The sequence below is a fragment of the Nomascus leucogenys genome, chromosome 1a (genome assembly GCF_006542625.1).
Source record: "Nomascus leucogenys isolate Asia chromosome 1a, Asia_NLE_v1, whole genome shotgun sequence".
NCBI classification, from domain to species: Eukaryota; Metazoa; Chordata; class Mammalia; order Primates; family Hylobatidae; genus Nomascus; species Nomascus leucogenys.
Genome location: NC_044381.1, coordinates 67367652 through 67388868, shown reverse-complemented (window position 1 = coordinate 67388868; position 21217 = coordinate 67367652). Strand labels below are relative to the sequence as shown.

The 21217-nt window shown below is 35.7% G+C and overlaps 1 protein-coding gene and 1 pseudogene across 2 annotated transcripts in view; one reads left to right on the top strand and one right to left on the bottom strand.

Moving 5' to 3' along the window:
* Positions 1-21217, bottom strand: part of ATL1 (atlastin GTPase 1) — a 100770-nt gene that overhangs the window by 41766 nt on the left and 37787 nt on the right. For both annotated transcript variants that reach the window (XM_030810281.1, XM_030810275.1), the window contains one exon: positions 2741-2988. In XM_030810281.1, coding sequence (XP_030666141.1) covers positions 2741-2988 — 248 coding nt within the window. The remainder of the gene's footprint in view (positions 1-2740; positions 2989-21217) is intronic.
* On the top strand, positions 19317-19547 carry LOC115834739 (annotated as a pseudogene).

The following is a 21217-nucleotide window of genomic DNA, read 5'->3' as shown; positions in this document are numbered from 1 at the left end:
CACATCTATTGCATTGATACAATCACTTTATTCATCCAAAACATAATTACAGAGGAGCAATCATCTGCCACATTTTTGATATGTCCTGGGGACATAAAAATGAAAAGATATCATTGCAGACCAGAGGAAATTCACAGCCTAACAGCGAGACAGACGTGCAAACAAACCATTATGATATAATAAATGCATGCCAAAATGGAAGTATATATAATGCATAAATGGTAGCACAGAAAATAAATAACTAACCATTGGTTAGGCAAGACCACATAGGATGTTTGAGTTAAGACTTGAAAAATATTTAGGAATTTTCCAGGGAAGCAAATTTGGAGAAGCCATTCCAGAAAGGAAGGCAGGCAGGCAGGCAGGCAGGCAGAAAGGAAGGAAGTGGGGAGCATTTTATGCTTTGGTTTTGGGGGAGGAGGAAGCAAGTAGCAGGAAGAGGCTGGACAGACGGCCAGATTCCGAAAGGCCTTGTAAGGTGCTTAAGGGAGTCAGATTTTATCCTGCAGGCAACGGAAAGTTATGAAGATGCAGAGATGAATTATCATCATAGTTGTGGTAGAAAGATACTATTCTAGAAGTAGGTAGGGCTAGTTAGTAGGGAAGGGAAATGATAGCTAGAAAAGATAAAGGTGGGGGTGCTATAATAAAGGTCAAAAATATGATTGAAGGCCTGACCAGGGCCAGGACAGCAGGAAGGAATAGACAAGTACTGATACAACTGGGGTTTGAGAAGCCAAAGGAAGAGAGAATAGAAAAATTATCAATTGTTTAAAGGCTGGAGATCAAGTTGGATAAGGCATGGAAAATATCCCATAGATTTAGTAAGTCAGTAATTGGTGACCTTGGTTGATAGTAGTTACCCCCATTTTGATATTTGTTACAGAGAATAAGTTATTAGTTTTTGGAAGATCTCATTAGATAATTCTCCAATCTAAAACCTTACATTAACGAATGCAGAGGAATTTGGGAGAGGACTACTTGGACTGATAAAAAATCTACATAAACTAATTTAAAGAAAAACGTATTTCATTATAGCCTATCTTGTTCTAAAAGGCATTTTAGACCCTTATCAAGAGCTTTGGTTCTTCTGTGAATTTGTTCTATTATCTGGCTCAATAACCTATTCAATCTTATTTCTTCTTCATCTCCAATACTTAATTTCCACTCTAGGGAAGGAGGTGTACACTCTGTTTAATACATATATCATACTTATTCCTCATAGTCCAGAATGTCCATTCTTCCTTTTCTGGTCCAGATCCACACATCTTCGAAATCTATTCTAACTCCCAATATCTCTATGAAGCTTTCTCCAGTCACTTTTGCCTACAATATGCCCTTCCCTGAACTACACTTAGAAATACATCTATCAGGCCGGGCATGGTGGCTCATGTCTGTAATCTCAGCACTTTGGGAGGCTGAGGCAGGTGGATCACAAGGTTAGGAGTTTGAGACCAGCCTGGTCAACATAGCGAAACCCTGTCTCTACTAAAAATACAAAAAATTAGCCAGTTGTGGTGGCGCATGCTTGTAATCCCAGCTACTTGGGAGGCTGAGGCAGGAGAATCCTTGAACCCGGGAGGCAGAGGTTGCAGTGAACCAAGATTGCACCACGGCATTCCAGCCTGGGTAACAAGAGTGAAACTCCGTCTCAAAAAAAAAAAAGAAAAGAAAAGAAAAGAAAGAAATATCGATCACCATATCACCATGTAATGGTGCCTTAAATATTTCACCTATCATTATTCTGTCTCCTTGGCCAAACCATGAGATGCCTAAGTGCAAAATCTATGGTATGTTTTCTTTGGTATCCACCATAGTGCCTAGCACAATCTAGGACATTTAGCAGGTAGTCAATAAATAATTACTATTGAGGTAGAAATTGAAATTTTTCCAATAAGGTATTACCTGGAAAAATGTCTTGGGATGCATACTTCAATGAATAAATTGTGATTATTATTAATTAGCATAATAACATTTCCATAACATTCACTCTAGGTCAATGATCCACATTGAGATATTCATAAAAACCCTAAGCCTGAAAAATAACCTTGAAGGACAAGGAAAACATGCCCAGCTAATTTTTGTGTTTTTTTTTAGTAGAGACGGGGTTTCACCATGTTGGCCAGGATGGTACTGATCTCTTGACCTTGTGATCCACCCACCTCGGCCTCCCAAAGTGCTGGGATTACAGGGGTGAGCCACGGTGCCCGGCCAGCAATTTATTTTCAAATGCATCAAAGAATAACTTGGAGTGATGGCTGGAAAGAGGGATGAATAGAAGGAGTCACAAGTGATAAAGCAGGAATACTAATGTTAATGGTAGAATCTGGGTGGTGGATACCAAGATGTTTAGTATACAATTTTTTTAACTTTGCTATACGCTTGAAATATTTCATACTAATGTTGGAAAAAAGTGATTACAATACAAAAGTTATGTGACACTTTAAACACTGTAACATTTAAGTTTATAATCAGAATATTCTGTGCCTATTTTTAAAAGAATAAAAATATAAGTTATATTCTAAGGGAAATGCAGCAAAGCAGCTTCAGAGAAAATTGGTCTGTGTAGTTTGGTCCCCAAAGCACTGAGGTTGGAATGGTTACACCACAGCATTTCTTTAGCTGGTTCATATATAGGGTACATAATAATAGAAATGAAAATCTTGAACACCATGAAATAAAAACACGAAGTGACAGAAGCACAGAAGAAAGAAAACTTTTTAAAGTACTTCCTGCATACCTGGTTGTACATGTATCTCAACATGAAGTCCATCAGGAATGATTTTCCTTTTCTAAACGCTCCAGCAACAGATACAGCAACAACCTCCTTGTCTCTGACAGCCTCTGAGAGAAGGATCCGATTTAACGCAGTTTCATCTAACTCAAAGGAATGGTCATCTTTGACAATGAGGACTTGGACTGGTCCTGCCTTTTTCACTGGCTCCTCCTCTTCTGAGCTCCATTCATATGCCTTTTCCGAAAATCCACCTGTTGAACAGAGCAGTGACTGGTTCAGCTAATCATCTCAAAGTGCCAAGAAATGTATACGTACCTCTTAACTATCAAACATCCGACACAGGAGCATACTGGAATTAGAAATGCTCATTTTATGCTGGGTGCAGTGGCTCATGCCTGTAATCCTAGCACCTTGGGAGGCTGAGGTGGGAGGATCGCTTGAGCCCAGGAGTCAGGAACACCCTGGGCAACATAGTGAGATCTTGTCTATACAAAAAATTTTAAAATTCGCCAGGTGTGGTAGCACATGCCAGTTGTCCCAGCTCTCAGGAGGCGGGGGTGGGAGGATCACTTGAGCCCAGGAGGTCAAGGCTACAGTGAGATATGATTGTGCCACTGCACTCCAGCCTGGGCAACAGAGGGAGACCCTGTCTCAAAAAAGAAAGAGAAAAAAAGAAAGAAAGAAAAGAAATGTTTGTTTTAATGACATATTTTAATGTCATTCACACTATATCCCAGAAGGACTTACATTTGTTCTTTCTGATCATATGACTGAATCAAAAAAATTTTTCAAGAAAACTCTAAGTCAGTGCAGATGTCTCTGTCTGCTGAGTCAGAAAGAAAATCAAAGCAAAGCACTCTACTTTTGGAGTAGAGGAATAAAATGGTTGTAGTTCACACTTTCTTTATCCCCTAGAAATAGCTTATTTACATAAAGGATCCTTGCAATACTTTTTAAAGCTGAACATGTATAAGAAGAAATACATAGAAGGGCTCAGAATCACAGATTCTCAAGCATGCTATTGGTATTATTATAGATGAGGAAACTAAAGCCAAAGATGTGACTGACCTTGCCCAAGAGATGGAAATGGAATTTAGAAGGAAAGAAATGGTAGATTTCCTCATATAGGATTTCTATATCTTTCTCATGTTATTTATTTAATCTTGTAATGTCCCAGTACAGTATTTATTATTATCTGTATTTTTAACACATGAGAAAATTAAGAATCTAATTAAATTTCCCAAGAGCACAACTATTAGAAAGTGACAGATTACAGGTCCAAGTTCACATGGACAGTAACTGCCAACCTGGGATTAGATTGCAAGAGTCAAAACTTTCATCCCAGATCTTTCTACTACAATAAAAAAAAAAAAAAAATTCTGCCTGTTTGGTAGCAGTCAAATAACTTTTGGACAATACATACATAGGCTCATTTGCTTTATATCATAAGAACAGAAAGTCTATACATACACCAATTAATTCCTCAGATCAGATATATGACCTAGCCTCAAAGAAACCCTCAATAATTGCTGTTGTAGAAATCTTAATCCCCAATGTTAGAGATGAGGCCTTTGGGAGGCCTTAGATTAGGCTTAGATTAAGTCACGAGGGTCTCCCATCGTGAGTTAGTTAGTTAGTTCCCTTATAAGGCAATTAAGGAATCAGAGCCTCTTTTCTCTGAATTATGAGGATACATGAAGAAAGCAGTCTATGAACCAGGAGGAAGACCCTTACAAAAAAACCCAGCCCTGCTGGCACTCTCATCTCATCTAGCTGCCAGAACTGTGAGAAATAAATGTTTGTTGTTTAAGCCACCCCAGTCTATGATTTTCTGTTACAGCAGCCCAAAGTGACTAAGACAATGATAGTAATTTTGAAACAAACTGGACTCTTAAATAATCTTTTATCAAAATTTTTGAAAATATCTTTAGGTAGACATTCTTCATGATGTCTATTTGATAAGAAGTTTTATAACTAGATAAAAGCAAGGCAATCATCTCTTGGCATAATTTTAAATAAGTCTTCAGATTACATTGATATATATATATCACATTGATAACTTTACTGCTGTTCATCTATAAAATAAAGCTATTGAAATACTGAAAATATATAATTTTAGTTTTGCATGAGTAGAGATAAACATATACCACTACTTTCTGAACAATCGTACAAAGCATCTAGAGACAACAGACCATTGCCTATAGCCACGAATCAGAGTCGTTCTCTCTGCAAAGTTAAGAAAAGTTGACTTTTTATCTGAAAGATAATAGCTTCTATATTGCCATTTCACAGGTGCCGGAGTCAGAGAGCCTCTGGTTTTTGTTTTTTTTTTGAGACGGAGTCTCGTTCTGTCACCCAGGCTGGAGTGCAGTGGCGCAATCTCGGCTCACTGCAAGCTCCGCCTCCCAGGTTCACGCCATTCTCCTGCCTCAGCCTCTCCGAGTAGCTGGGACTACAGGCGCCCGCCACCACACCCGGCTAATTTTTTGTATTTTTAGTAGAGACGGGGTTTCACCGTGGTCTCGATCTCCTGACCTCGTGATCCGCCCGCCTCGGCCTCCCAAAGTGCTGAGATTACAAGCGTGAGCCACCGCGCCCGGCCGAGAGCCTCTGTTTAAACCCCAGCCTTACAATTTACAACATAAAGTTATGGAAATTATTTAGCTTCCCAATGGCTCATTATGCTCCATTTTAAAAAGATCAATAATGGTACCCATATCAGAAAGCCTTTGTGAAGACTAAACAAAGTAATTTCCATTAAATAAAGATTGAAGAATCTGACAAATGGTACATGCTTAATGAATGGTGACTGTTATTAATACTATTATCTATTCATGTCTGATTACAGTCCTACCTACCACCTAATTTCAGTCTCAGTACAAAGGCCCTTTTTGAGAATAGCAAATACACATTTTATTTGATGACGCTCCTTGCCTATGATTTAATTATGATCTGAGCACGCAAATGTGAATCATGGACCCAAGCTAGACATAATATTTTGGATAGAGAAACAGCTTTGGGGCAGAAAACTAGATCATAACTTTCTATGGACTGAAATAATTGTTTGTAACAAACTACACGTATGCAAAAGGTACTCGAGAATGCACATAGAAATGGAATTTCTGGGTTGTAAGTTTTTCAAATATTCAACTTTAAAACATGGAGCAAAATTGTCTTTTTCTAAGTGGCTATATTATTCACTTCCGCCAGCAATTTAACATCCTATTGATCCATATCCTTTCTAACACTTGGTTTTATCTGACTTTGTTTTTGTCAATTGCAGAGATATAAAATGGTATCTCACTGTGGTCTTGATATACATTTCTCCAATTGCTAATAAGATAAGCATCTCCTTTTATCCATTTTTCTATTAGGTAGTTTGTCTTTTTCTTACTGATTTGTAGTTCTTTATGTATTTTGAATGCTATCCCTTTGTTAGTTACATGCATAGCAAGAGTCTTCTAGTTTCTAAGAGCTTGCCTTTTCATTTTCCTTAAGCTATAATTGATGAAAAGGCATTCTTAATTTTAATGTAATAGATTTTATTAATATTTTATTTTATGGTTAACATTTTGTATACCATGTTTAAGAAATGATTCCATATACAAGATCTGAAAGATAGTCACATATATTCTATTTTATTTTATTGTATTTTTATTTATTTATTTATTTATTTTTGAGACAGAGTCTCACTCTGTCGCCCAGGCTGGAGTGCAGTGGCGCGATCTCGGCTCACTGCAAGCTCCGCCTCCCGGGTTCACGCCATTCTCCTGCTTCAGCCTCCTGAATAGCCAGGACTACAGGCGCCTGCCACCATGCATTTTTTTTTTTTTTTTTTTTTTTTTTTTTTTGTATTTTTAGTAGAGACAGGGTTTCACCATGTTAGCCAGGATGGTCTCGATCTCCTGACCTCGTGATCCGCCCGCCTCGGCCTCCCAAAGTGCTGGGATTACAGGCGTGAGCCACCGTGCCCAGCCAATAGTCACATATATTCTTCTAAATGTATTTGTTTTTTGTTTTTTGAGACAGGGTCTCACTCTGTTACCCAGACTGGAGTGCAGTGGTGTGATCTCAGCTCACTGCAACCTCTGCCTCCTGAGCTCAATCGGTCCTCCCACCTCAACCTCCTGAGTAGATGGGACTACAGGCACACACCACCACCAAGTCCCACTAATTTCTGTATTTTTTGTAGAGATGGGGTCTCACCATGTTGCTCAGGCTGGTCTCGAATTCCTAGACTCAAGTGATCCACCTGCCTTGGCCTCCCAAAGTGCTGGCATTACAGGCATGAACCACGGTGCCCGGCCTTTTCTAAGTTTTAAAGTTTGCTTTTGATACTTAAGTTCCTAGTCCATCAGAAGTTGTTACTTGTAGGGTGGAAGATAGAAAGCCATTTTTTTTTTTAAATATGAGAAACAAATTTTTTCAGAGCTCTGTCAAAGCCCCTTCTTTCCTCAAGTGGTCTGCCATGAGATCTTTGTCATAAGTAAGAGTTTTACACACACACACACACACACACACAGACTCATTTCTGAGCTCTCAATTCTGATCCATTCATCAATTTGTCTACACTAGCACCAATATTACACTATCCTAATCAAAATAGCTTTATAAAAAGTTATATATAGTATGGCAAGCACCTCTTATCCTTCTAATTATTATTGGTCTTGGCTATTTTAATCCTTTCCATATAAATATTAAAATCAATCTGTTAGTTGAACTCTTTACTGAAGTTACATTTATAGATCAGTTTGAAATGAATCAATACCTTCATGCTATTAAGTCTTCCAATACATTAACATGATCTAGCTCTCCATCTATGTTTGGTCTTTAATTCCCTTCGGTAATGTTTTTATAATTTGGGGGAGTAGGAAGAGGTTTGTTATATTTAGTCCCAGGTGCACTGTAGTTTTTGTTGCTAACTATGACTGGTTTATTTGTTGTTGTTTTAGTTATATTTTCTAATTGTTGCTTGGATAAAGAACTATAATTAGCTTTAATGCATTGGTCTCATATTTAAGCATTTACTAAACTTTATTATTTCCTATAAAATTTATGTAGAAAGTTTTGGGTTTTTTTAAATGTAGAAACAGAAATACAATTTTCAAATAATGACAGTTTCCAACTTTTCAATCTTCATGTATGTCTTTTCTTTTTCTTAACTTATTAGACTTTCAATGCAATGTTGAATAGAGGGGGTGATAATGGGCATAACTTTTGATTTCAGTAGGCATAACTTCCTGATTTTAAAGGGAATGTCTCCAATATTTGCCTATTGGGGTTACTTTTGTTACAGTTTTGTTGGGCTTGGTTTGGTAGATACATTTTATCATACCAGATGAAGGAAATTCTATGTGTAGTTTACTAAGAGTTTCTAAAAATCACAAACAAATAATGGATTTTATCAAATAATCTCTTCTGCATCTATTGAGGTGATCATATAGCTTTTCACGCCCAACATATCAATGTAGCAAATAATATATATATGCGCTTTTTATATAAACCAAATAGTCTCAGGGTATAGTATAATGTTGGATTCAGTTTGCTAAGATTTTGTTTAGGAATTGTGCATATATATTCATAAATGAGTTGCCTATGACTTTCTTTTCTTATTTTGTCCTTGGGTGGTTTTATTATATAAGTTGTGCATATATATTCATAAATGAGTTGCCTATGACTTTCTTTTCTTATTTTGTCCTTGGGTGGTTTTATTATATACGTTATGCAAGCTTTATCAAATGAATTGGCAGCTGGGCAATTGGTGGTGGCTCACGCTTGTAATCCCAGCACTTTGGAAGGCTGAGATGGGCGGATCATTTGAGGTCAAGAATTTGAGACCAACCTGGCCAAGATGGTGAAACCCCGTCTCTACTAAAAAAAAAAAAAACACAAAAATTATCTGGGCATGGTGGTGTGTGCCTGTAGTCCCAACTACTGGGAGGCTGAGGCAGGAGAATCACTTGAACCCAGGAGGCGGAGGTTGCAGTGAGCCGAGATCACACCACTGCACTCCAGCCTGGGTGACAGAGTGAGACTTCGTCTTACAAAAAAAAAAAAAAAAAAGAAAAGTTTGTAATGAAAGATTGGAGTGAACAGTTCTTTGAAATTTTGATAGAACTCACCTGTAAAACTTTGTGAACCTGGTGTTTTCTTTGTGAGATGATTTTTAACTGTCACTTCAATTTCTTTTGTTGAGAAAATAAATTTCTCAACAAAAGAAATTTTGTTGTGCGATCTCGGCTCACTGCAACCTCTGCCTCCCGGGTTCAAGCAATTCTCCTGCCTCAGCCTCCCAAGTATCTGGGACTACAGGCACGTGCCACCACGCCCGGCTAATTTTTTGTATTTTTAATAGAGATGGGGTTTCACCATGTTGGCCAGGCTGGTGTCAAACTCCTGACCTCAAGTGATCCGCCCGCCTCGGCCTCCCAAAGTGCTAGGTTTACAGTCATGAGCCACCGCGCCTGGCATCTTCAATTTCTTTAATAGTTATGATTGCTATTGTGGTATTAGTACCAATAAAGCTTGATAGTTCTTGAGATACTTCTAGTTCATTCTATTTTTCTAAGAATTTTCTTTTCACTGTCTTAAAATTCAGACAAAAATCAGTAAATATGCAGATTTGAACAGCATCATTAGCCAGCCTTACCTATCCGACATCTAGTAATTATAGAGCCACACATTCTTTTTAAGTTCATATGGAACATTTACCAAATAGCCTATGTACTGGTTTATAAATCAGATCTCAATAAACTTCAAAGAATTACAATAATAAAGAATATGTTATCTCATCACAAAGGAATTAAACTAGAAATCAGTAGCAAGAAGATATTAAGAAAATCTCTAAATGTTTGGAAATTAAGCAATAAATCTAAATAACCTATGGAATAAAGAAGAAAGTATAATGAAAACTAGAAAATATTGTGAACTAAATGATCTGATGAATGTTCTATTTGTCAATTTGTCATTGACAGCACCAATACTATACTATATTCATTAAAATAGCTTTATGAAAAGCCGTTATATATTAATAGGACAAGCCGTCTTATCTTCTAACTACTATCAGTCTTGGCTATTTTGACCCTTTTCATACAAATATTAAAGCAATATGTTAGGTCATAGTATCTTATTTATACTGAAATATTTAAAATATGACATAAAAAAGCTGCTTAGAGGAAACTTACACTTTGAAATGCATAAAGTAGTAAAGATGTTTGAAAAAATCATAAGCTACTATCTATGTCAAGAAACAGTAAAAAGAATATCAAATTAGATTCAAAGACGAGAAAAGATAGGAAATAATGGTCAAAAATAAATGAACTAGAAATCGAGATCAGTGAGATTAACTTAATATAAGACTGATCAAAGAAAATAAGAGAAAAATCCCACAAATTACTCATATTAGATATAAAAAAAGATACTATAGATCCTACAGATATTTTTAAAATAATATGGGGATATTATGGGTAATTTTATGACAATAAATTTGATAACTCTGGCCGGGTGCTGTGGCTCATGCTTGTAATCCCAGCACTTTGGGAGGCCGAGGCGGGCGGATCACGAGGTCGGGAGATCGAGACCACGGTGAAACCCTGTCTCTACTAAAAATACAAAAAAATTAGCCGGGCGTGGTGGCAGGCACCTGTAGTCCCAGCTACTCGGAGAGGCTGAGGCAGGAGAACGGCGTGAACCCAGGAGGCAGAGCTTGCAGTGAGCCGAGACTGCGCCACTGCACTCCAGCCTGGGAGACAGAGCAAGACTCCGTCTCAAAAAAAAAAAAAAAAAAAAAAATTTGATAACTCTGATGAAATGAACAAATTCAAAGTATCACATTAAAAAACCACATAAGACAAATAACTATGAATACTGTTATACCTAGAAAAAATTAAATTCATAATTTAAAACCTTCATGCAAAGGAAACTCCAGGCTCAGCTTCCCTGGTGAACTCTTCTAAACATTTAGAAAACAACAAAGAGCAATCTTACACAAACTTCTAAGAAACAGAAAATAAGAGACCATTCTCAACTTATTTTATAATGTCAGACTAACTCTGAAACCAATAACTGACAAGGACATTATGAAAAAGGAAAATCATAAGCCAGTATCTGTCATCAAGATAAACTCAAAAGCTCTAAACAAAATACAGCAAATAAAATCCAGACATAAATTTTTTAAATATCACAAACACATGGTATCTATTATAGGAATTCAAGGTTAATTTAACATTCAGAGACAATTAATGTAATTCACCACATTGCATAACAGAGACAGACATATGATTATTTCAGTAGATGCATAAAAGTGGGTATGAAAATGTAATAGTCACTCCCAATTAAAGAAAGAACACAAAACCAAAAAACCTCTCAGCAAAGTAGGAATAGAAGAAAAATTCCTTAATCTAATAAATGGTATTTACAAATATAGCTAATGTTACATTTACTGTTAAAATACTGAAAAGCTTTCTCCCGAAGTTAGTGAAAACCCATGTTCAGACACAAACCTGCACAAATATGTTTACAGCAGTTTTATTCATATTTGCTAAAAACTGTGAACAACCCAAATTTCCTTTAACTAGCGAATGGATAAATAACTGTGATACATTCAACTTTAGAGTTGACTCTAAAGAGATAGAGAAAATTATCTGGGGTAATGGAACAGTTCTAAATATTGATTGTGGTAGTCATAACGTGACTATATAAATTTCTCACAAGTCACAGAGCAGTAGATTAAAAAAGTGAATTTTACTGTATGTAGATTATAACAATTATTTTTAGTGAGAAAAAATATTTTCATAGCATTATAAAACCTGATCATCTAGTAATCAATCTAAGTGATGTGTTGGCAAGTGTTTAACAACCAGCTCTTAGCAGTGGGTAGGTGGGGAAAATTCCTGATTTGTGACATTTGCCAATTTCTGTGATACGAATACTACCACCATGGCCCACTTCAGTCTCACAATGTGATTTACTGAATGTGGAGCCAGGAAGAGATGTACCTGATCAGCTCTCATGAAATAGTAGGAGCTGGCTCCAACATACCACTGAAATCTAATGAAAGACATTTAAGACCTCTGCAGAAAAATATGTAACATTACTGAAAGAGGGATATACATGTTCTCAGATTAGAAAGCTCTATATTGTAAATGTGTCGATGCACCCCATTAATCAATAGATTGATTATAACCCAAATCAAATTCTCAGCAATCTTTCTTGTACAAATTAACAAGCTTATTTCTCTGCTGCATAAATCTTTATTATGCAAATTAATAAGCTTGTATGGAAAGGCAAAAAGCCAAGAATAACAAAGACAACCTTGAAGAGGAACAAAATTGGGGGACTTACACTAACAGACACCAATAGATAATTAAAATCTACAGTAATTAAGACAGAGTGATATTATCACAAGTATAAACAAACAGACCAATAGAAAAGACTACAGACCCACACATATACAATCATCTGATTTACAACAAAGGTGCCACTGCAATAAATGAGAAAAGGAGATCTTTTCAATAAATGATGCTAAATTAATTGAATATTCATGTGTGGGGAAAATGAGCCATCACCCTTAGCTCTCACCATACACAAAAATCAGTTCCAAATAAATCACAGACCTACACCTGGTGGAGGAGAAGTGGACAAAAGATACAAATAAGCAACTGACAAAACCCACAATATTAAATGACTCCATACATATAAAAAGATATTCACTGTCATGCAAATAAAAATGAAAAAATATATTGATAACTTTTTCACATATTGGATTTACAAAGATCAAAAGTGTAATAATTCTTTTCATTAGTTCAGATGTAAACTCGTACTCACAGATACTACAGGTGGGAATTAAAATGGATACGGCATCTTTGGGCTGCAATTTGGCAAATAACTACGAAAAACACAAATATATGTATTCCTGACCCAGCAATGCTATTTCAAAGAATTCATTTGCAGATATACTCATACATATGCAAAACACCAGAAACAATGTAAATGTCCATCAATGAGGGACTGATTAGTAAATTATGGTTCATCCTCTTGTGAAATATAATTGTAAAGAGTGAGGAAGTTCATTTGGAACAATTGCCCAATATATATCATAAGAAATAACTCAAGGCATAATACAGTGTGTACAATATGGCCTAACGCTGAAAAAAAAGTGTGTGAGAGAGTGTGTTTGGCATGTTTAAGAAAAGCAAGTAGTACAGTATGCATGGAGCAGGTTGAAAAGGTTATGAGGGGCCAGGTCAGGAAGAGGAAGACAGAGCACAAATCTGAAAGGATTTGGAACAGAGCGGATATTATGGGTGAGAGTAATGGAAAACACTTCAGTGGATGTTGGTATCGATTATCCTTTCCTTCTCTGCCTTTGTATACTAGGTGTGGGTTAGGTAGATAACTGTGAACTTTACATTTATATGTTCAAGGCTCTTGAAGAGTTACGCATGGAATTAATGAAGAGGAGGGAGACTGTCTATTAACTATGACTTACATAGGCTACAAAATAAAACAAATACCTGAGTTGTGATATTTGTTTATCACTCAGTATCAAATACTGAGATGCTTTATACAAAGAAGTCTCATTCTGTCTATGTAAGCAAAATACCATATTAAATATTCCTTCTTGGTATACAGACTTTTAAAAATACAGAAATCATTTGTTATTAAATGAGAGAATAAATAATAGAATAGAATGAATTTGTGGAATATTTATAAATATATAGCCATTAGTTTGTATGTCACTTAAAGTTAAGAAAGAAACCTATCATTAACATCACCCCATACATATAATTATGGTAATCAACATTTACATATAAAAGTGTTTAGAAAAGCTACAATCTAAATGTCTATCAACTAATAAATGGACAGATAAAATGTGGTATATCCATACAATGAAATATTATTCAGCAATAAAAAGAAATGCAGTACCAATACATGCTATAATAGGATGAATCCTGAAAACACTATGTTAAGAAGCCAGTAACAAAGGACCACATATTGTATAATACTATTTACATAGAAATGTATAGAATTAGGCAAATTTATAGAAACAGAAAGTAGATTGGTGGTTACCCAGAGCTGGGGAGTAGGAAGGGTATGGAGGGTGATGGCTAACAGATACAAGGTTTCTTTTGGGAGCTAATGAAAATGTTCTAAAATTATAATAATTTCAGAATTATATATACTAAATATACTCTGAATATACTAAAACCAGTGAATTCTGCACTTTAAATGGGTGAATTATGTGGAATATAAATTATATTTCAATAAAACTGTTAAAAAAACTATTTAGAAAACTTCAGTTTCTGTAAAATAACAAAACCGAAAAACTAGACTAAAAATATTTAGAGAGCAGAGACTGTCTTATTCATCTTTGCATTTCTTAAAAACTTACAGCCCGGGCACAGTGGCTCAGACCTGTAACCCCAGCACTTTGGGAGGCCAAGGTGGGGCAGATTACTAAGTCAGGAGATCGAGACCATCCTGGCTAACACGGTGAAACCCTGTCTCTACTAAAAATACAAAAAATTAGCCGGCGTGGTGGCACGTGCTTGTAGTCCCAGCCACTCGGTAAGCCAAGGCAGGAGAATTGCTTGAACCCGGGAGGTGGAGGTTGCAGTGAGCTGAGATTGCGCCACTGCATTCCAGCCTGGGTGACAGAGCAAGACTCCATTTCAAAAACAAAAACAAACAAACAAAAACTTATAACAGAAGTTCATCACAGTAGGTGCTCAATAAATATTTACATAAATTTAATACAAATAACTGAAAAATATTGGACTTCAGGGTATTACTAAGAACAAATGTTATGCACTCAACTCATTATTCATAACTATATATTATCTACACAATAAATATTATCCTTGTTAATCTAAAATAGGCTGGGCATGGTGGCTCATATCTGTAATCCCAGCACTTAGGGAAGATGAGGCAGGAGGATCAGTTGAGCTCTGGAGTTCTAGATAAGCCTAGGCAACATAGCAAGGTGCCATCTCTACAAAAAAATTAAAATATTAGCCAAGCATGGAGGCACATGCCTGTAGTCCTAGTTACTCGGGAGGCTGAGGCAGAAGGATCACTTGGGTCCAGAAGTATCAGATTATAGTGATCTATGATCATGCAACTGTACTTCAACCTGGGCAACATAATGAGACCCTGTCTCTAAACATTTTTTTTACATTAAAAAATCCTTTGGAATGCATAACAAGTTTCCTCAGCACCAGATTTCCTTTTTCTTAAATATGTTTTGCTAAATTAAACTCAGTTTCAATTCCCAGAATACTATGCAAATCCTAAAAAGAGAGGGGGCAGGAAACAGGTCAGAAGTAAACCAGATGGAAACTAGCCCTTTAGTATGAATAATACAAATGTACAGCTCACAAGGAAGGAAAGAACCAACTATACAGATGCACCTCAACTTACAATAGGGTTACATCCTGTTAAACCCATCGTAAGTTGAAAATATATGTTGAAAATGCATTTGATACACCTAACCTCCTGAACATTACAGATTAATCTACCCTACCTTAAACATCCTCAAAACACTTACATTAGCCTACAATTGGGTGAGATAATCTAACACAAAGCCTATTTTATAATAAAGTGTTGAATATCTTATGTAATTTATTGAATACTACACTGAAAGTGAAAAAAGAATGGTTATATGGGTACTTGAAGTATGATTTCTACTGAATAGGTATCACTTTCACACCATTGTAAAACTGAAAACCCATAGGTCAAACCATCACAAGTTGAGGATAGTCTGTATATCATTTCACCTTTTTATATACTTAGTCTTATATTCAATCACTATAGAGACTTTGGGGACTTTTTCATTCTATGTGGTGTTCTGAGTTACTGGAAGCTGGCACTCAGCTACTGAATTTAGCCATGTAGAAGGGGAATCTTCAAAAATGTCAAATGTGGAGAATAATCATATTCATATACTAGAAATGTTGTGGAAGTGTATTTCTAATTTTCTTAATTGTAAACTTTGTAAAAAAAAATCTATCTTTCTAGCATAAACTAAGTAAGATGACAAACTCTGGGTATATTGCAGCCATTATAGAGAAAAAAACATACCACCAAGGAAACTATCTCTTGGCAACTAAAATTAAAAAGAACTATTACTTTTTCTTAAACTATTTATGTCTCTTCCTAGCAATAGAACTTAAAGAGAATGACATAAAAAAATTGTGTGAATGAAAAACTGAGAATGACTTCCAAAGTAACAGCAAAAGAGTTTATACAGAGACAAACAGAGATAAGGAAACAAAAACAAAATACTAACTCATAAATGTGAATCTTAAGAATGTTAGAACAACAGTATTGATATAGGATTATACGTAATAGATCTCAAAACACTTCCGTACAGACTCTCAGATAGCTCTACTGTTAATGATAGCCTTGAAGAAGAGGGTTAAAAGGATTAATGCAGATCCTGCAACATGAAGGCCTTGGAAGAAGTTAAGTCAGTCATTTATATAACAAGCTATTTATTTACATTGGACACAAAAGAATTTCATAAACCATTCAATGGATGTCTCTAGAAGAACAATGACATGATGATGAGGGCACTGTGCATGTGTGTGTATGTGTGTGTGTAGAAGAGTAAGTCACTAATAAAAATAGAAATAGAAATGGCTAATAGACATGGGGGGAAAGCTAAGTCTTTCTAGTAATTAAAGACAAACTAATTAAAATAGATAGCCTTCCTAAATCAAGGACCAGAGAGAGGGGAAAAAAGAAGATAGTCTTTTTGGCTATCATAACTAGTAAAAGCTAATATATATATATACACACACACACACACACACACTCAGTATTGAAAACAATGAAAAACATTTAAAAATACACATACCTTTTAATAAAACAATTCCATGTGTATTTATTTACATAGAGGTTCATGATAACATTATTTACATAGTGACAAATTGGAAACAATCTAAATGTCTAACTGTAGGATATTGTAAATAAATTATTTCACAGCTCTATTATACAAGATATGGAGCCATTCGAAATCATGGTATAGAAAAAAACCTAATCATAAGAAAATATGTTCACATGTTTTAATAAAAACAGATGGAAGGCACAATTCCCACTAAGAAAAACAAATACATATGCCTTTGTAGTCACTGAAAAAAGTCAGTTTTAGACACAGTTGTTTTCTAAAGAATTATGTGGTCCTTTAATCATCTTTGAGTCAGCTATATTGAAAATGGATGATTACTCTTTGTGCTGAATTTTGTCTGTGTCATGCTCAATCATTCTAAGCTGTTCTCTATATTGCAGAGATTGGAAATACACTGCAGAGACTGAAACTACAGCACTACAATTCTTGCAATCCTTTCTTGGGAGAGCTCTTGTTTAGATTTTGCCAGTGAAAAGCATTCATGACTTTTGGAAGACAGGGTGAAGGAAAAGCCATTATTGCTTTCTAACAGAAAGAATAGATATGTGAACTGACAGCAGCCATTGAGACTTGCAGCACATGGCAAAGGCACAGAACTACACCAATTTGTGGACAGTAGCTAACACTTCCACCAGATAATCAGGCACTTGGAAGAAATATGTGATAGAGCTTTGGAACAGGCACAGAGTATAAGGATATTCAGTCCCAGGTGAATGTCCTCCAAAGGGCATTCACTGCTGAGGAGCCTCTAGGTAATTAGGTACACAAGGTGACTCATTTTATGGATATCAGTCAGTCTCCTTCCCCAGCTACCCCAGCTCAGTAGTACCAGAAACTAAACCAGCAAAAGAAACATAAAGCATCTACATTAATATCAGATAAAATAGACTTCAGGGCAAAAAGTATCATGAGAGATAAAGAGGTTTGTGGCATAAAAATAAAAGGTTAAACTCATTAGGAAGATGTAACAATTCCACATTTGTGCGCACTTTACATAGCTCAAAGGTCTATGAGCAAAATAACACAACAGAAGGGGAAATTGACAAATCTACTTCATGTTTTTTTAAAAAACATATCTGAGAACTTTAAAGTATCTATCAGATATCAGTATTTGGTAGATAAAGCAGTCTAAAATCAGAGTATAGAAGATATGAACAATACATTTAGTAGGTTTGAGCTAATGGACATATATTGCACACTGCATCAAAAATCAGAAAACATGAAATGCTTTTCAAATGTACATGAGATATTTATAAAAATTAAAAATGCATTAGTACATAAATGGAATTTCAACCAAGTTCAAAGCATGGGTGTTCTATGAACACGAACTGCTCAGTATTGTAGCCAGTAGCCATATGTGACTATTTAAATCAATCAAAAATTAAGTATTTGGTCCTCATTCTCACTAGCCACATTTCAAGTGCTCAATAGCCACATATGACTAGTGGCTACCATATTGGATAGTGCAGACACAAAACATTTCCATCGCCATAGAAAGTGGTGCTATACAACATATATTCTGACTATAATAAAATTAAGTATGAAATCGATAACAAAACATTAATTTAGAAAAATCCATACTTTTTCTACATTCATGGGTAAAAAAATATTATGGACACTGATATGGTCTGGCTCTGTGTCCCCACCCAAATGTCATCTTGAATTGTAATCCGAATTGTAATTTCCATATGTTGGGGGAGGGACCTCGTGGGAGGTGATTAGATCATGCGGGTAGTTCCCCCATGCTGTTCTCATGATAGTGAGTTCTCATGAGATCTGATGGGTTTGTAAGGGGCTTTTACCCCCTTAGCTCTGCTCTTCTCTCTCCTGCAACCATGTGAAGAAGGATGTGTTTGCTTCCCCTTATGCCATGATTGTAAGTTTTCTGAGGCCTCCCCAGCCATGCAGAACTGTGAGTCAATTAAACCTCTTTCATTTATAAATTACCTAGTCTAGGGTATGTCCTTATAACAGCATGAGAATGGACTAACATGACACATTAAAATACTTAAAACTGAATAATAATAAATCTACTACATATCAACATATATAGGATACAGCAAAATTGTTACGTAGAAAAAACTTATAGGCTTAAATGCATAGATCAGAAAAAGAAGAAAAGCTGAAAATGTGTGAGCTCAGTATCCAACTTCTTAAGTTACAAAGAATAAAATATGGAATAAACCAAAAGAAAGTATAATAATAGAGATGCACAGAAATTAAATAAATAGAAAAGAAAAAAGGAGAAATCACATGATAAAAGATATACTAAGGAAGGTACACATAAACAAAATTAAGCAGAGAAAATAACAGAAAACTTAGAACAATCTTATGCCAGCTTGATGAAATGGATAGATTTCAAGAAAAATGTAAATTACTAAAACTAACTCAAGAAGAAATAGAAAACTTTAATTATTCTAGAACCAAAACAGAAATTGAATGAACAGTTCAAAATCTTATATGGCAGGTCCAGGAGGTTTAATAGACTAGTTTTCTCAAACTAGATGATCCTAATCTTACATGAATTCTTACAGATAATTTTTTTAAAAAGGAAATGTCCCCTACTCATTTTATAAAATTAGTATAACCTTGATACCTTGATATCAAAGTCAGACAAAGAAAGTGCAAGAAAGGAAATTCAGTGATCTGTAAGCCCACAGAAAAGACACCATGAGCAAAGCTCACCCTCTGGATTTGAAAAAATTTATGGACAAGAAGTTATAACTGAAATTAAATGGTGGCAGACATATCCAAGGAATATTGTGGGGATTTGATCCCTTAATGAATCTTGTGATAGATAAATGTGTGGAGACGGCAACTAGTGGGCAACAGAACAATATTGGAATGGTGGTAATGTGAGGAAATAGTACCATCATGTTAGAAGCCTTGGAATGCGTATAAATAATGACCATTCAGCAGAGAAATCCATGTCGCCTCTCCAAAGGGCCTGTTAAATTAGGTAAAAATTATGTAAAAATTAGGTCATGTACATTTTCATATTAGACTTTTTGTTAAATAAACTTTTGTAATAGTCAAAAAAAGAAATTTAGTTGTAAACATGCTTGCAAATATCGTAATCTAAAGATTAGCAAACCCAGTAATGTATTAAAAAAGGAAATACAGCATGACTAGCCTGGATTTATTCTAGAAATGCAAGATCACCTCAACATAAAAAATCTATTAATCTAATTAAACATATGAACAAACTAGAAAAGAAAAACCATATAATTATTTGAATGAATGCAGGAAAGGCATTTGTTAAAATTCAATATCCAGTGATGATTTTTAAAAACTAATAATTATGAATAAAGGAGAAATCTGATGAAGTCTTAATCTGATGAAGTGAGACTGGAAAGAGTTCTGAGAAGAACTCTGGAATCCATTAAAGACTTGAAACTTCCAGGGATAAGCTTGGACAGTAAATTGCAGTTAATTTCAGTCAATTTTAGCTCTTAGCTTAGCAGAAGTTACACATCCCATATCTCCCAGTCCCATGGCAGGCAGCCATGCATGTGTTCCTGGAGCAGCTTGAATGCAGGCTGTGGGAGCCAAAGTGGGAATAAGAACCCCTGTCCTCCAAAATTTGGAGATCTGTATTCTGGTTGATAATTGCTGCTTCTGATCATGGAGGTGCAGATACAGGTGAGCTGTCCTTGTTGCACACCCCACCTCTCATTGTTGGAAGCCCCTCCCACTCTAGCTCAAGTGACTTCCAGGGGACTTAAAGGGCAGGTTCCTTTAACTACCCCTTCATTTTTCTTTTCCCCCACTTTTGAAAACCAGACACTAAAGACTAGGACATTCAAAAGCAACTGCATACACAGAGGAAATTAGTTACTGACCAGGGAAAGGCACAGGCTCAGAAAAGACCGTGAAGATCTTAAGTTTACATCTCAGGCTGATCCTTGACATGGAGACATCCTACAACAATTAAAACAAAAAGAAAAAATAGCAAACCCTGGGAAAGAGAGAAATTCTGACATCCAGAGTTACCACATTATTAGTTTCAAATGTCCAGTTTTCAACAAATCACAAGGTATACAAAGAAAGAAGAAAGTACTGGCCGTTTAAGGGAAAAAAATAAAACAGAAACTGTCCTAGAGAAAGACAACATGGCAACCCTACTCAACAATTACTTTAAAACCACTGTCTTATAAATACTCAAAGAACCAGCAGAAGACATGGAGAAAGTCAAGAAAATGACATACAAACAAAATACAAATTTCAGTAAAAAGATAGGAAACCTAAAAATAAACCAAAAAGAAATTCCACACTGAGCAAGGTGGTTCATGCCTGTAACTTAAGCGCTTTTGAAGGTGAAGTGAGAGGATCACTTGTGGCCAGGATTTTGAGGCTGCAGTGAGTTCTGATCATACCATTATACTCTAGCCTGGGCAACAGAGTGAGACCCTATCTTTAAAAGAAGAAAAAAAGAAGCTTAAAAATATAATAATTGAAATGAAAAATTCACTAGAGGTAGTCAGAGACAGATTTGAGCAGACAAAAAAAAATCAGCAAACTTGAAGATTAGGAAAATAGAAATTATCAAGTCATTGAAGAATAGAAAGAAA